Source organism: Puntigrus tetrazona, unplaced genomic scaffold (genome assembly GCF_018831695.1).
Source record: "Puntigrus tetrazona isolate hp1 unplaced genomic scaffold, ASM1883169v1 S000000647, whole genome shotgun sequence".
Classification (NCBI taxonomy): Eukaryota; Metazoa; Chordata; class Actinopteri; order Cypriniformes; family Cyprinidae; genus Puntigrus; species Puntigrus tetrazona.
The window spans coordinates 262,857-278,246 of NW_025048268.1; the positions used below are offsets into that span (position 1 = coordinate 262,857).

Below are 15,390 nucleotides of genomic sequence, written 5' to 3' on the forward strand. Positions count from 1 at the left end.
CAAAAGAGCGTATCCTGATGTGTGTGTGTGCTCTCAGGAAATGCTTTATTTCCTGAATGTTATTTTAGGTGGACCAATTAAATAAAAACTAGACATGGTAACATTCATCATGATACTCGCTTTTGTCTTGAATGCTTATGGTTTTAAAGCAGACTTACATAACCTAACCCGTTTATGGTTGTCTTTTATCAGCTTTAAACCATTTGCAAAGTAGCATCAGCTCCATAGAATCCTAGATACTATTTGTCTACTTAATAAGTTAAGAAGTCGTTTTGAATAATGATGTAATATTTAGTTAGCTTTTATTACATGTCGTTCATCAGTTAGCTGCAAGGTACAAGATGTAATGCCTTTATTATAAACTATTGTGTCTGTAATACAGTACAGTCATGTATTAAATGACTGATGATGTATTGAATCATTTTATTATGCTGATTTGCAAAAGAAACCTTTCTTACTCTCCATTTCCTCCACAGCCACCTTTTGGTAAGCAGCGGCTGATGGCTTGAATTACATGTTTTTTGTTTTTTTGTTTTTGTAGTACTTCTCAATCTTATTGACTCAAATGCCACCCAACTTTTTCAATGTTAAACAGTTGTACTGCTTAAAATGTTGTAAAGAACAATTTGTATACAGAATGGAAAAACTTTATTTTTTGAATTTGCTTTGCATGTTGATTATTATTATTATTATTATTATTATTATTTTTTTTTTGTTACAAAACTGCATTTTGGTCTCACCAGCAAGATCTAACCACCATTTCCTGAGATCTGCCAGTCTTGTGCCGAATAGCAGTGCTTTTTAGTTGCATGTTGTTGCACAAGATTCAAACATGCACCACTTTAAGTCTCTCAGCTCTTTATGATTTTTTTAGTTCATTTGCAAAAACACAACTTATACATAAAAAGTTAGCTGTTTATTATTATTATTTTTTTTTTTAAAAAATTATAAATGATGAAATTAAATAGAATGCATAATGAAAAAAACTTATTTGTTAAACCTTTTTTATAAATTGAGTTAATTGTTAAAAATGGAGCTAACTCATTCTGCAAATGAAATCATATATTGAATGTATAAACTGGGATAAAATAATGGAATCGTTAGATCTTTTGGAGTCTGCCTTGGCTCTGTCAGGCCTCTTTTGATGTGAACCGTACACAAGCAGCCATTGATGGATTACATTCCATGTGCCCAAACAAGCTGATGATCAGGATGCAGAATTGGACAGGCATCAAGCATGGATGCTTCAGTGCATCTCAATCTGAGCACAAAGGACCCCGGAGTTGTTTGCCACATTCTGTTTGTCAGATGCCCACTCCACCGCATGACTGGTACGGTCAGGTGCTTCTTGCTTGGGCACCTCATTCTCCAAACATGTTGTACAGTGTGGCGTAATGGAGGGAGGCTCTGAGGTCGTGTCTGAATGTGCACAATTATAATGTGTGGATAGGATGACTTGATGGATGATCATTTGACTGGAACGGATCCAGTATGAAAAGAGAGAAAGTGTGGTTTTGGTTAGAGAGCTGTCTAACTTGGCTCAGTGATAGCATGGGGTGATTTGTGATTGTGCCATCTTTTGGGGGGAATTATAGGGCACTTGTTGATTTTGCTCAGATTGTTTTGCTTGCTTAGTGACAGTAAAAGTAATTATGTGGTGTGCTATTGCATATGATGACTGAAGATCAGAATGTGCTCTGAAATGTATCTGGTTGGAGTGGAAAGTAGCATGTCATGTTTTTGAGAGGGCCTGTGGTTTCCTGTCTGCGGACCTTCACTCAATGAAATGGACTCTTACTTGGCAATTTGTATGTTTCGCTGACAGGATTTGCTTTTATGTTTTATTATATGTGTGTGTTGTTATGTATATGTGTGTGTGTGTATATATATATATATATATATATATATATATATATATATATATATATATATATATATATATATATATATATATATATATATATATACTTATTTTCTCTTCCATATTTTGTTACTACAGTTAGGATGAAGTCAACCTGTGGCAAATTCAGTTGAATGGGCATGATTTAGAAAAGTATTAATAAAAGGTCTAACAGCTGATAATGCATATCAAAAGAAACCAGGTTTGCACCAAGTCACACATCTGGGGAAGAGTTCAGAAAAGAATTCTGCTTCGCTGAAGGGTCACAGAAGCATGTAGTCTCCATTAACTTTAATAGAAGAAGTTTGAAACAACCAGGACTCTTCCTAGATCTAATAATGCTGACGATACACTGGGCAACTTTTTAAGCAAGTTGTAAACATTTTAATTTGATGGTCCCTTATGAACATTCTGTTGACAATAAGTAACTTTGCACCTGCATGTCAGCTAACTTTCATTAGAATATAAGTAGACTGTCTGATTATTATAGAAGGTTTGCATACCAACAGGACAATGACTCTAAGCACACAGCATTATTGACAACTCCGTGAATGTCCTTTCGGCCCAGTCAGAGCCTGGGATTGGAAATCTGAACACGCGCATCTGCCCCCGTCCCCAATTTGTGCATGTCATCTGTTTGGGTTCTTTCCTTAACAGGAGGTGACAAAAAAGCATTTTGGAAGTAAAAGCTTTCGAGTGGCCTTAGAGGACGGGGTCCTTTTGTGCGAGTAAGTAATTTTAATTTTTTTTTTATTATTCTATTATTTCTATTTTATTTTATTAGTTTTGTATAGTGTAGTTTTTGTATGAAGATATTTATTTCTTAAAGCATATTTAATCTGTTTTCAGTCTGATCAACACATTGAAGCCAGGCATCATTAAACGAGTGAACAGGCTCTCCACTCCCATCGCAGGCTTGGTGAGTACATTATAAATGTACATTGTAGATATAGTTAGAATTAAGACTTAATCAACCAGCGTCAATGAAACATAATTATTTTGTGATTAAATGACTCGTGTATATCAGGTATAAACATTGCACAAATGCCAAGACATTTCCCCTCGAGTCCAGAGGATTTCCAGTAGTAAATGCTGACAACGGTCTCTTTCAGTTCCCACCCCTTTTTCTGGTTAACTAGTCTGTCTTTTATGCTGGTCAGTTTTCTCTGGTACTTCGCCAACCAAGCTTCGTTGCCTAGTACTCTGAACTCATTTATTTAACTGGATTATTACGGATTACCAATGACTTCTAACTTTTCATTTACACTAGCTGCAATAGTCAATGCTGGTTTCTCTTCAGGACAACGTGAATGTGTTTCTGAAGGCTTGTGAGAAGCTAGGGCTTAATGAAGCGCAGCTCTTCCATCCCGGAGATCTGCAAGATGTGTCCACACGCGTGACCGTCAGGTGAGCAGAGAGAAGGGAAAAGAAGGTTTTTGCATTATATTTGTGTAGTTCAATAAGCTTTAAACATCTGATGCAAACCTATCTATACACATTTACATTTTAGTACCGTTTTAGTTGTTTGTATGTGTATAAAGAAAGAGGTAAGTGTTTCGTGTGACTGCAGGAACAGGGTTCATTTGAATATTGTTTGCAGCCTGATTACATTTCCATACCAAATGAAAGGCTGGATGGATCCTGTCGCACATTATCTGTCCAACATCAAACTCAAACAATGATACCTCACCAAGCTAGACCTATGTTTTAGTCAAGCTGCCTCATGTATTTTGAATCTAATGGCATTTAAAGCAGCCAGACATGACACATTGACATTGTTATTATTAAGATCAGGGCTTGAGATGTTTTCTGAGCATAAACCGCTGTCGAGATTTAAACATTTGTCAACTTTAAAGGCATTCATGGTTCAGTTTACTTTTGATGTAATTGTAAAAGTTTTATATATATCATGTGATATAGGGGTTTAAAATAAGGGGGCTTGGTTGATGTCATCCTAAAATGCAAGTCGTTTAAGAAACAGGGAAATTTGACATGAATACACAGACAAACATTTTCTTTGGAAAATAATAATGTGGTATTTAGAGGAAATGGACTGTTTAAAGATACAGCTAATCTCAAAATGAAAATGGTCAATATATATTTTCAAGAACCAAACAGTTGTTGGTCCCCGTTGACTTCTGTAGTCGAGAAAAATACTGTGAAGGTCAGTGGGGATCTTATGTTAATTGATGGGCAACACAAGAAAGAAACTCAGATTTGTATCCACATGAGGGTGATTTAAATGATTTTAATAATGACAATTTTCATTTTTGGGTGAACTATCCTGTTAATCATCTGTTGTTTGAAATTTGCCATTGTTGTTAGAAGTTGAGTTCCGGTGCTCAGGTGGACATCGAGTTTGAGATCAACTTGTGTGATGTTCAGTTTCCGTTCCTTCTACCTCGTTTCTTGCTCTCTCTTCAACCATTTTGACTGTCATTTTGTTACTTGATATGAGTAACGATACATATTATTAAATTGTATTAAGTCATTTAACAGCCTCTTTTAAAGGTTTGTTGTGGGCCTCAAGCACCTGTTGGAGAACTGCTACTGTTATCTGTACAAAAAAAAGGTGTTTTCAAAACCATATCAAGTATTTTCAATAACTAATTAACTCAATTTCAATTTCATCACACAGCCTCATTTTGTAGGTCCCGACTAAACCCGAACAATAAATCATGTTGACCATCCTGCTGAGAGCTTAATGTCCATATCATTGGCCTTATAGAGGGACGAGGGGCACGAGAGGGTGGAGCGGGGGACACAGTGACCTCTAAATTTAGCTCCATATGACTGTCCCTTTAAACCAAATGCTGTGGTGAAGCTATAGTGGATCTGACTGCTATTTTTAACTTGCATACTTTCTCGCAGTCATGTTGGTTTAGGGCTCAGTGAAATAACATGCGCACTTTCACTTAATAACCTCAGAAGTGCAGCTCAAGTTCTGTTTTCTTTATAGCCTGTCTGACTTATTTTTGAGGTAGCTTGACATTTAGCGTCTGGCGTTTAAATGGCTGAATTCCTCTGTAAAACCATATTTGCTAGTACATGGTGACAAACAGATGGCTCACATGTCCGGTGTCAGCACTCTGAGGGAACAAGTATGTTCCTCTGTCAGATAGTTTAGAGTTTCTTTTGAACACTCGCTGATTGTCTTTGTTAAATTAGCTCCGCAAGCGTTGTGTATGATTGTTGTGAATAAACATCGGTATACGTGACGATGTGACTTACTGTAAAGCTTATATGGTATGTAGGTCCATTTATAGATGTGACTTAATTTTATTAGAGGGTATAGGGTGGATTTAGTTGCTGGTACTGTTAGTGTGAGCTGGAACTGATCTGTGTGTGTGTTCATCACATTTAACTTTCTTCTCTCCTTTTGCTTAGACGCGAAGAGACAAGCAGGAGACTGAAAAACGTAAGTTGTTTTTTTTTCCTCGCTTAAAGGGCTTTCATTAATCACATAATAATAACTTCTGAGCTAAACGGTGCAGCATCAAGTTAATCTGTAAATGGTTTGTCTTTAATGTGCACTTTATTTGGCCTTTGACACTTTAGTTTGCATACCAAACTAGTTGATTTGTAATTTTATCTTGACACATGCTGCAGAAGCTGTTATTGCGGTGTCATTCAAAGCCACTTCGAGCGCTGCTTTGCATGCACTATATCCATTAATGACTCCAGTGACCAACATTTTGAAATAGGAACAATAAAATTTAGAGAAGTGTTTTAGTGTTACGTCTCCATGTGGTTCTTAGATGGCTTGCATGCGTCTATCAGAGTAAGTAATATTAGGGGAAAAACATAAGTGCTACTGATGATGACTGATTAATTTTAATAAGAGAGTTTAGCATGTAATTTGAACTGGGACTGCACAGAATCTGCAGGTACTGTCTACCATGCATCTTTGTTTCTTTGGTAATCTGTTGTTTTGCTAATATTTGATTCCTCATTAGAATAATTAATCTTAGAATAATTAATCTTAGAGATCCAACAGGCACTACAAAGCCCTGTTGTCTTCATTGTCTTGTACGTGTGCCACATTCCTGTCCCGTTGGCACCGTGTGTGTGTGTGTGTGTGTGTGTGTGTGTGTGTGTGTGTGGAAATGGTCATAGTTTTGTAGATGAGAACATGAATGTAACTGGGACACAGAAGCCTTTCATGCCACATGCAATCACTCACAGCAATGAATCCTGAGAGGTTTTGCTTTTGTGCATCTAATATAAAAATGTATGATATATAGTTATGATTTTAATAATACTTACTCATTAAATACAGACTGAAGTTTATCTTTTTTGTTTTCTTTGCTTTGTTTTTTTTTTTTTACCTCTTTTCTTTTATACTGTTGTTACATACAGGTTTTGATAACTATATACTGGTTAGGACGGAAGGCCCAGTCTGATCCCTTTTACACTGGACCACAACTCAACCTAAAAGCCTTTGAAGGATTGCTGGGCACAGCATTATCTAAGGTATTTAGCTTTTGATGTGATTTTTTTTTTTTTTTTTCATGTAAGTTTGAGGGCTGATGCACAAGATCAATTAGAAAATGTTAATTGGATTAAAAGGTATATTGGGCTATAAAAACAAATGAAACTTTTACTTTATTTTACTTTTTATTTAGTATTTATACAAGCATTCTTTCAGGACCGCTATTGTCAAAATGATAGACCGATCATAGTTTAATTCTTATTACAGTTCTTCTTATTTTTACTACATGTATGTTTTTGTATATTTACACACGCGCACACACATACATACATGCACAAGTATGTGTGTGTATATGTATATGTAAAACTGTTATGTAGTTGTTTTATGATATATATGACTGAATCGTAAAATTGGAGTGTTTCCTCTTGCCAATAATAACAACAACAACATCAACTATTTTTTTTATTATTGCATATTTTAAAAAAGGAGAGTTGAGACTTGTTGCACAAATTATAAAATGTCAACTTAATTTAATTTCTGTCAGGTGTTTATGCATTGGAATAGACAAACAAGCCCCTCGCTTGTCAGAATCATTACTTTCCTCAAGTAGAGAGATGTTACAGTTGGGTCTTGTGTGATTTAGACTTTACAAAGGACGTCATGCAGGTCCAGAACTCCCCATTAATTTTGGCTTCTAATAAAATGATTCAGTCAAGCGCAAGTCAGTGTTGTCTGTCTCCGCATAGTAATTATCAAAGAATTGACAGACATATTGCTCAGCATGTAGGCAGTTTCTTAGGTCAGTAAAAAACAAAACTTAAAAAAAAATGGTGCTATTCGCTAAATCTCACTTTTCAACCCTAAAGTTTTGTGTCTCTATTCACCTTCTTCAGGCTCTGGAGGAGACTGTGCAGTCCAAGTCGAGTGTGAGGGACAGTGGGTACGCGGAGGGCTGGTTCTCTGACAGGGAGGATCTGTTCAGTCTGAAGCAGCCGGGCTACAGGAGAGAGGACTCAGTCGAGAGCCTGGACTCAGTGGAGTCTCGCACACTCAGCGCAGCTTCAGACTGCACTCTCAGAGCCGGCAGTGAAGGTAAGACTGGTGTTGTGTGTGTGTGTGTGTGTGTGTGTGTGTGTGTATTTAAATGTGTAATGTCCTTTTATTGTACTTGTGCTCTAGTTGATGGTCATCACAGTGGTGTGTTAACATGCACTGACTTTCTTCAGTCTGACCAAATCACATTTCAGATTCTGAGAGTACCGTTTATATACACCTTTTAAAAATGTGAAAATCAAGAGTAATGTGTCGGTAAAGACATTTACATTTCGTTACTTTTGCTAATCTTCAAACATCCCTGAAGAAACAAGAAAAGTTTCCTGAACTGCAATTCAGCATGTATGATTTCTGAAAGATCACATGAAGCTGAAGACTGGAGTAATGGCTGCCAAAAGTTTCACTTTATCATTACAAGAATACATTTTAAGTCGTAATATTTCACAATATTAGCATTTTTATTGTATTTTTGATCTCATAAGACTGCATTTGTAAGAGGCAGCTTTCAAAAACATTATCCTACCAACCCTCGACCTTTGACTGGTAGTGCACACACCTTTGTGATCTGATTCAGATGTTATTTACATGGCCATTGCTTTTATTATGAACAAAATTTCTATGCGATTGGAGTTTGTGACACAGTTCCACTGTAATAACAATATAAAGCTTGTTAACATACACATCATGACATCATGTTATTCTGAATCTAACTGTGAAAGTAGTTTTGCAGTAGGCTAATATTTTCATATACGGCAAATTTAAGATCTACACCAACTCAGTCAAGCTCATTTGGATCAGTTAAGGAGTTTCAATGAAGGCTTTTCAGTGCCATTGAGCCATCGATCCAGTTATTAAACGATTGTTAGATTGCATCTAAATGTACCAATTACTGCTTTACCTCGTGTGAGCAAAATCATCAAACATTTACTTCAAGACATAACGGTCCATACTGCTTCTTATCACCAAAATCACAAAGTCGTGTTTACTTTGTGACTTGGATATTGCATCTCTCAAACACTTGGTAATGAAAGTTCGCTACCTAGGCCTTGTCCCTTCTCCCCATCCAATCACGTAAGTGTGACATTCCTGATCGCTCTACACCCATTCGGTAATGCACAGAGCTGATTCCAGCTGAATGACGGATGAAGACCGTGGGGTGCTCTAAGGTTGTCACCATGCTAAAATGTTAATGTCAATGCAAAATAATGTGCTGTTTAAACCATATAAAATATGCAAACACGAAACTAGAAATTATTCCAGTGAACAGAACAATAAAACAAGCAAAAGACGCTTAACGAGTAACTTTTTTGAGGTGTGCTTGGTTTCTCACTTGACTGTTGTTTTGTTTATCTGTATTTTTTTCTCTCCCAGGTTGCTGTAGTGACGCAGAAGCGGAGCATTGTTTCAGGATGGCAGAAGACCATAAAAGTGATGCTCCCATCAGGGAGAGAGTACATGTCCCATCTGCCCTGAGAAAGAAAAGGCAGGAGTACCAGCAGGGAGACAGGAGTTATGCAGGCAACCTCACTAGGTATGATGCTCTCTTTTCTGGCTCCCTTCGCTTCAGAAACTGACCCTGCATACAAATGTTGGATGACAACTTTTGCTGAGCTTATAACAGATATACAGCAGGGTCTCGGTGGGTTTTGAATTTTTAAATTTACTCACTAAAAGGCCATGAATGATCTTTAAATGCTTTTGTATTCTAAAATGATCTTGAATAGTATTTTTTTTTCCTTCCATGTTCACAGAAGTCTTTGAATGGCATTTTATGTAGGTTACGTTTTCAGTGTATAGTGTTCCTGTAAAAATAAATAAAAATAGGTATAATAATAATAATAATTTAAATAATAATAATTTAAATATTATTTTATTACATTTAATATTTAATATACATTATTTGCATTTGTATCAGAATATTAAATAAAAGTACACAAATATCCATGCTTTATAATGAAGAGAGATTTGTACTTTTTTTTTTTTTTTTTAAGATCTTTTTAAAGATCTTGATCTTCATTCTATTAAAGATGTATAACATATTTAACATCATGTAGTTAGATTTCTATTCATTTAAACAGAGTTTTGAGATCATGCCGGTTTGCTGACAAAAAGATTAATGTTGTCCATATAAAATGTTCTTTTTATTGTTCATTTTTATTGTTAATAGTTTTGTTAACGGGTTGGCTATAACAGATATGTAGTGCGTTTAATTGGAGGTGGTTTTCTTAGTCTGTCCACCATCTTTTGGCTGTAGTGAAAGTGGGAGGGGCTTATGCCACGATCTCCCTCCTGCTTCTGCCTTCCTCCAATGGGCAAGCAGTTACCAGAGTGACAGTGACTCTGATGCGGAGCGCCCTGAACCAGACCTTGTGCAGGACGACCTAGCGGGTCGCAGATTTCGCTCTCTAACCTCCGTGGCTCCTGTGAACTTTGCGATCCCTTCAAAGCCTCTAGGACCCAGGGTGGCCCCTGTGGTGACCCCAAGTGCTAGGAAATCATGGCTCACCTTGTCAGACGCCTCGCGGCTGGCCGCAGTGCCGCCCCAGAGATCAAACCAGAGGTCAGACTTGAAAGAGTTTCAAATATAGACTCTGTCTGCCGTGGTGCCCTAATATTTGTGCTTGCGTACATCCAACTGGTCCTAACTACTTTTTATTCACCTGTTGATTGTGACTAAATAAGCTTATTAATTTAGAAGACATGCTTAGTTTTTCCCAACATGGTGGTCTGCCGTAGTGGAGCTCATTTGGAAGACTTGCTTGAAGTAACCCTTCAAGGTTCATCTTGGCACTGTGTGGGTTTTCACTAATTTGCTAGAGCTGCTTGTGTTTTGATGTTGCTGTGCGTTCCACTAACTAGCACTAAAATTAAAAAGCGGTTAGCAGTTTTGCGTGGGCCTTCATGCATGTGCTTGGAAGCATTTTTGCACTCGTCTCACACGGATGACTCTGTCTTGGGAAGCAGCGTGTCATCCGTTCCCTCTGTAAATGGACGTGCTGGCTTTGAAACAGCCACTTTGGAGGAAGAGTTTCTTCAACAAACCCTAAACAATGGTATGAGTGACTCTGATGAGGACCGAGGGTATGCCGATCCGGTGCTGGATGACCTTTACACTCGACGAGTGCTCGTCTCGGAGCATCAAACATCTGTCAAAGCCGATTCAGACAAGTTCCTGCCCAAATACTGGACGCCTGAGGAAGATCTGCACGTGAAAAAGATCAGGCTAGGGTCCCAGCGCAGGCCGTGGTACAAGAAGATGCAGGGCTTAAGGTTTGTGTCATATGGAAAGATGGTGTTTTTTTTTTAATAGAGCCAGTTGACAATTTGGCAGAGAATCAAAATTTTTAATTCCAGTTAACAGTTCGCTGAATCAATTAAATTTTGAGAGAACTTGTTTTAAGGCAACCAGCTTCAGCAGATTTGAGTTTTATCAATGTGTTTTAAGTGTTTTTTTTTTTTTCATAGTGAAGTAGTACATGCTTGTGAGACTTCCTGTTCTTGGTCTTCCTTTTTCATTTATTTAAAGTGGTCTTTTCCCTTTTCCTCTGCTATTGCTTCCTCCCTTTTCTCTGTCTCTCTGTCTCTCCTTCCTGTAGCCGAAAGATGTCTGGTTCCTCTGAGGATGACTCTGATTTTGACATCACTCCTTGGCTTGCTGCACCTGCTCCAAACTTTTCACCTGATTCCAAATCCCCGCACACTCTTTGAGACATTCTTACTTTTTTGTTTTCTTGTGTAGTAGTGCATTGGATGATTAACTTAAACCATACAGTATATACATTTGGAGAAGGATATTGTATGCTAATAACAGGCATATGTGCAGAATGTTTGTATGAAAATGTATAAAATGCTTGGTAAATAATAAGCGTATTACTTTTTTAGCTTTACTTAATTTGCTAAAACGCAGATCTGTAATATTGATGCAGCAACGTTTTAGCTGGTAAAAGCAATTTATATGGCATATACTATGTATGTTTGAACCAAAACTCTGCTTCCTTTTTAATGGAGCTTAATTAGATCTAATGTAGCAGTTGTGGCCATCTTGAGATTGTAACAAATTGAGTCTATTTTCATTGTTTCATTTGCCTAGCTTCATATTTATTGGTGTGAGATGCCCCCCAAAAAAGGCCTGATCACATTCACTGCAAGCACAGAAAAAAGGCTGTTTAAATAAAGCTGAACTTAAACTTGCAGCTCCGATGTAATAAATGTTCTAAAAGAAAAATTCCATAGTGCATTTTAATATAATAACAGCGATTTTTAACTCTGCAAACAACAACAGAAACTGCATTTGTGCAGTAATTTCTACAAGATCCAAGCATAATGAAACCTAGAACGTTTTAGGATTGTTTTACCGTGGACTTTAACCATAAATCTCCAATAACAAAATATGTCTTGGAAGTTTCTTGAGCTGATTTAGTGTTATAGGTGCTTTTTAATATTTTGCAGCACAGCTCTCATATAGTGTAACACATTGTGTGTGTATGCTGTGACACCTGGAGCTCTGTCATGTCTGACATGACACAATCTGAAGTCAAAGGAATGTCAATGTCAAATGATCTTTTTAGGCTAATAAAAGTATCAGTAATATATCAGTATCAGAGAAATATGAATATACTTTTATTTTGTTCATCTTAGCATTTTTTTGGTCTGTGTTCAATGATAGACAGTAAATCATACAGGTTTTGAGGGTGAGTATAATCCATGGGAGACAAAAAAAAACATTCTATTTACTATAAAGACAGTTTTACAATCAAATATTTTCATGATTTCCCAGATTGCCCACGAGACACTCTCGGTACACAGGGTGAGTTGCAATGTTTGATGTTGCTTCAGTGTCATCTTGCAATAGCAAATTCCTGATGGTTTTTGCAGCTCCATTATGCAGGCTTTTTTTTAATTTTTTTTTTTTTTTGTGAAATTATTATTATTTTTTTTAAATGTGAATATTTTTATTTTAAAATCACATTTTACAAAATGCTACATGCTGTATATGCCTTGCATTCTGCCTCTCCTGCATCATTAAATCATTATTTCATTATTAAATCATTACGGCATAAGCTATAATGCATACGCGTATTTATGTTGTATTGTAATATTATACCATTACTTTTCCCTCTCTGTGGAGTTTTTGCTGGTTGCTCTTTCTATTCTATGATGCCGATATATTTAACGCAGCTTTTACTTGGATACAGTTCAGGTCTTAACCTCTAGATGTCAGTGTAACATAACTGTACCGTCATAAAAGGCAACATTTCAAACTTCTGGTCTTTGAAGCGGAGATCATCATTTAAATGACCATGTCCATCTCCACGCAACAGAAGCAAATCTACGGGTGACATCACACTGGAGCCCATTGCACAGGAATCTGACACCTGCTCCAGCTTTGACATGCTGGGGTCACGGCATGTTCACCAGAGGTCTGTGGGAGAGGTGACCCTTGACCCCTCAGCTATACAGAGAGTTCAGCAGGAGCAGTTACAGAGCATCCGGGACAGAATAAAGGAAAGTGAAGCCAGGTGGCATGAAGTAAGTCATGCTTATTTGTAGCGTTTTTCAATGAAGCATACCCTTCATTTTTCAATTGTCATCATTTACTTACCCTTATGTCGTTTTAAACCTGCATGCATTTCTTTCACCTGTGGAACATGAAGATATTTTAAGAATTGTAAGCACAAAAACAATATATTGTAGAAAAATGTCAGGAAAAATACATTTCTCAAAATACCATCCATAGCAAAAAAGTTTCAGGTTTGAATTGACATGATGGTATGTAAATAACGGTGTGTGTATGTATGTATATATGTGTATCTATATAATGTGTGTGTGTGTGTGTGTGTGTGTGTGTATATGTATGTATATTCGCATGACTACATGTATGTAAATAATATATATTTTTATATATATAAAAAAAAGGGGGAAGCTCTGTTAACTAAGTATTTACTTTGGCTGTTTTCAGAGCCTAGGGTTGTCACAGAGGAAAATGTAATTCAGAAGGTCATCTGATTTTGGCTGTGTATTACTCCATAAAATGTTGCCTGAAGCATCTTTTAGTTTTTCCTGGATGTTGCTACTGTGTTTCTGAGTTTGCACTGCGGATGACCTGAGTGAGCCAAATAAAAACAGTAATGTTTATTAAGAAGGGGAAGAGGAAAGAAAGAAGAACTATTTACTTTTAATTAGCGCTTTACATTGGGGGTGGGGGTCTACTCATCCACCACTGGTGTGCAGCATCCACCTGGATGATGTGACCGCAGCCGTAGCACTCCAGAACGCCCACCACAGCTGGAGAGGAGACCGAGTGATGAAGCCAATCAGCAGATATGGGGATTGTAAGGAGGTCATGATGGTCAGAGGCCAATCAGCGGATTTGGCCAGGATCCCGAGGGTCACACTTCTACTCTTTTGAATGACATCCTGGGATTTTTAATGGCCACAGAGAGTCAGGACCTCTCTTTAACGTCTTACCCGAAGCATGGTGCTTTTTTTTACAGTATAGTGTCCCCGTCACTATGCTGGGGGTGTTAGGACCCACACAGACCACAGGGTCTTTCCTGGTATTTTTTCATTTATCACTCAATTTTCACCTCTCGCATTGCAGGATCTGAGCAGGTGGAAGAGCCGGCGGCGTAGTACAAACTCTGACCTCCACAGAAAGCGTGAGGAGAGGGAGCAGATTGAAATAATTACCAGTGGGGGAGGGACCAGTGCCATCAGGACTGCACCACTCACCGGGGTGCCAGAGGAGAGGTAATATTTTTTTTTACTCGCACAGTAATGAGTTTTATTTTTTGATACTTTTTTTTTTATTTTAAAGGAATATTCCAACCACAAATGATGATTCTTTTATTATTTAATTAACCATATATTATTTCAAGCCCGAATGACTGACAAAGTAGGGTATTCAACGATGTCTGAGTCTTTCATCTAATAATAGTAAATGGGGACTGTGGGCTGTCAAGGTTTTAAAAGAAGAAATAGAAAAAATGTATATAACGTGATTCTTTCATGACAAAATATGGTCATGGTGTGGTATGTCACTACATGGTAGTGTTAATTTCGTAGGAAATAGATGTACACACCTGTAGAATGTGTATACAGCAAGTACTAGCTAAGTATTTAAGTATTTGGCTGTTGATGTGACGTGAACCAATCATCTGTGCTTTGTGAATGATGTAATTATATCGGCCAGCACCATCTACAGTTTCATGACATAAGATACAGTAGCTTTGCGAAAAGATCACAGAAGTTTAGAACGCCTTTTTGTGTTCATGCAAGAAACTATTTATGTGGATTTTAGAAGACATGATGTTGAGCAGAAATTTTTGTACATCTTAAATAATAGAGATAATAGAGACATTCGATAGTCACACCTGTCCTCCAAGCCCTTTCCACCCCCCTCCTCTTCCCACCCTTTAGTGCACAGGTGACCACTAACAGCCATGTGCTTTCCAGTAGAGTCCTGCCCCATCCTTAAACTCTTTCCTCAGGATCAGATCAACAGTTCACCGCAGTTGCCGGTTCACTCTTTTCCAGCTCCAACATGCCCGGACCCATGAGTGATGCGGGCTCCAGTGTCAGCAGTACTGGGTGGTCCACCACATCACCCCTCACGAACGGGACATCTTCTGCTCTGACCAGAGGCACTGACACAGAGACGACCGACTCAGCTGGTGAATTCTTCACCCCTCCATCAGCTGTTGTGCCTGAACAGAGTTCGCTAACCATGGATCCAGAAGCGTACGAGCAGCAGGGTCCAGACTTCAGCCGCCGCGCGAGTCTCCTGGAGAGCTTTTATGCAGGGGGAGCACGCGTATCTGCCACTCTACCCAGAGGCTATAGAAGGTCAGAAGGTTCCTCACGCCTCTCCACGGGCGTCACACCACGTCCATTTGGAGCCAAACCCTCCAAAGTGTCTCCATTACCCAGAGTTTATTCAGTAAGTTCTCATCATGTTATAGATCACTTGTTCTTTTCTTTATAAAAAAAATAAATAATAAAATGT

The 15,390-nt window shown here is 37.8% G+C and overlaps 1 protein-coding gene across 12 annotated transcripts in view; it reads left to right on the top strand.

The window, feature by feature from the left end:
- The window catches only part of lmo7b (LIM domain 7b), a 29,416-nt gene that overhangs the window by 1,261 nt on the left and 12,765 nt on the right, over positions 1 to 15,390 (top strand). For 10 of the 12 annotated variants that reach the window (XM_043232713.1, XM_043232714.1, XM_043232719.1 and 7 more), the window contains exons 3-13: positions 2,558 to 2,628; positions 2,750 to 2,819; positions 3,201 to 3,307; positions 5,288 to 5,318; positions 6,260 to 6,373; positions 7,226 to 7,424; positions 8,757 to 8,916; positions 12,163 to 12,192; positions 12,707 to 12,914; positions 13,987 to 14,135; positions 14,922 to 15,324. In XM_043232713.1, the coding sequence (XP_043088648.1) occupies positions 2,558 to 2,628; positions 2,750 to 2,819; positions 3,201 to 3,307; positions 5,288 to 5,318; positions 6,260 to 6,373; positions 7,226 to 7,424; positions 8,757 to 8,916; positions 12,163 to 12,192; positions 12,707 to 12,914; positions 13,987 to 14,135; positions 14,922 to 15,324 (1,542 nt within the window). Of the gene's footprint in view, positions 1 to 2,557; positions 2,629 to 2,749; positions 2,820 to 3,200; positions 3,308 to 5,287; positions 5,319 to 6,259; positions 6,374 to 7,225; positions 7,425 to 8,756; positions 8,917 to 9,639; positions 9,946 to 10,349; positions 10,656 to 12,162; positions 12,193 to 12,706; positions 12,915 to 13,986; positions 14,136 to 14,921; positions 15,325 to 15,390 lie in introns of all 12 variants that reach the window. The other 2 variants (XM_043232725.1, XM_043232718.1) reach the window with 2 other exon arrangements.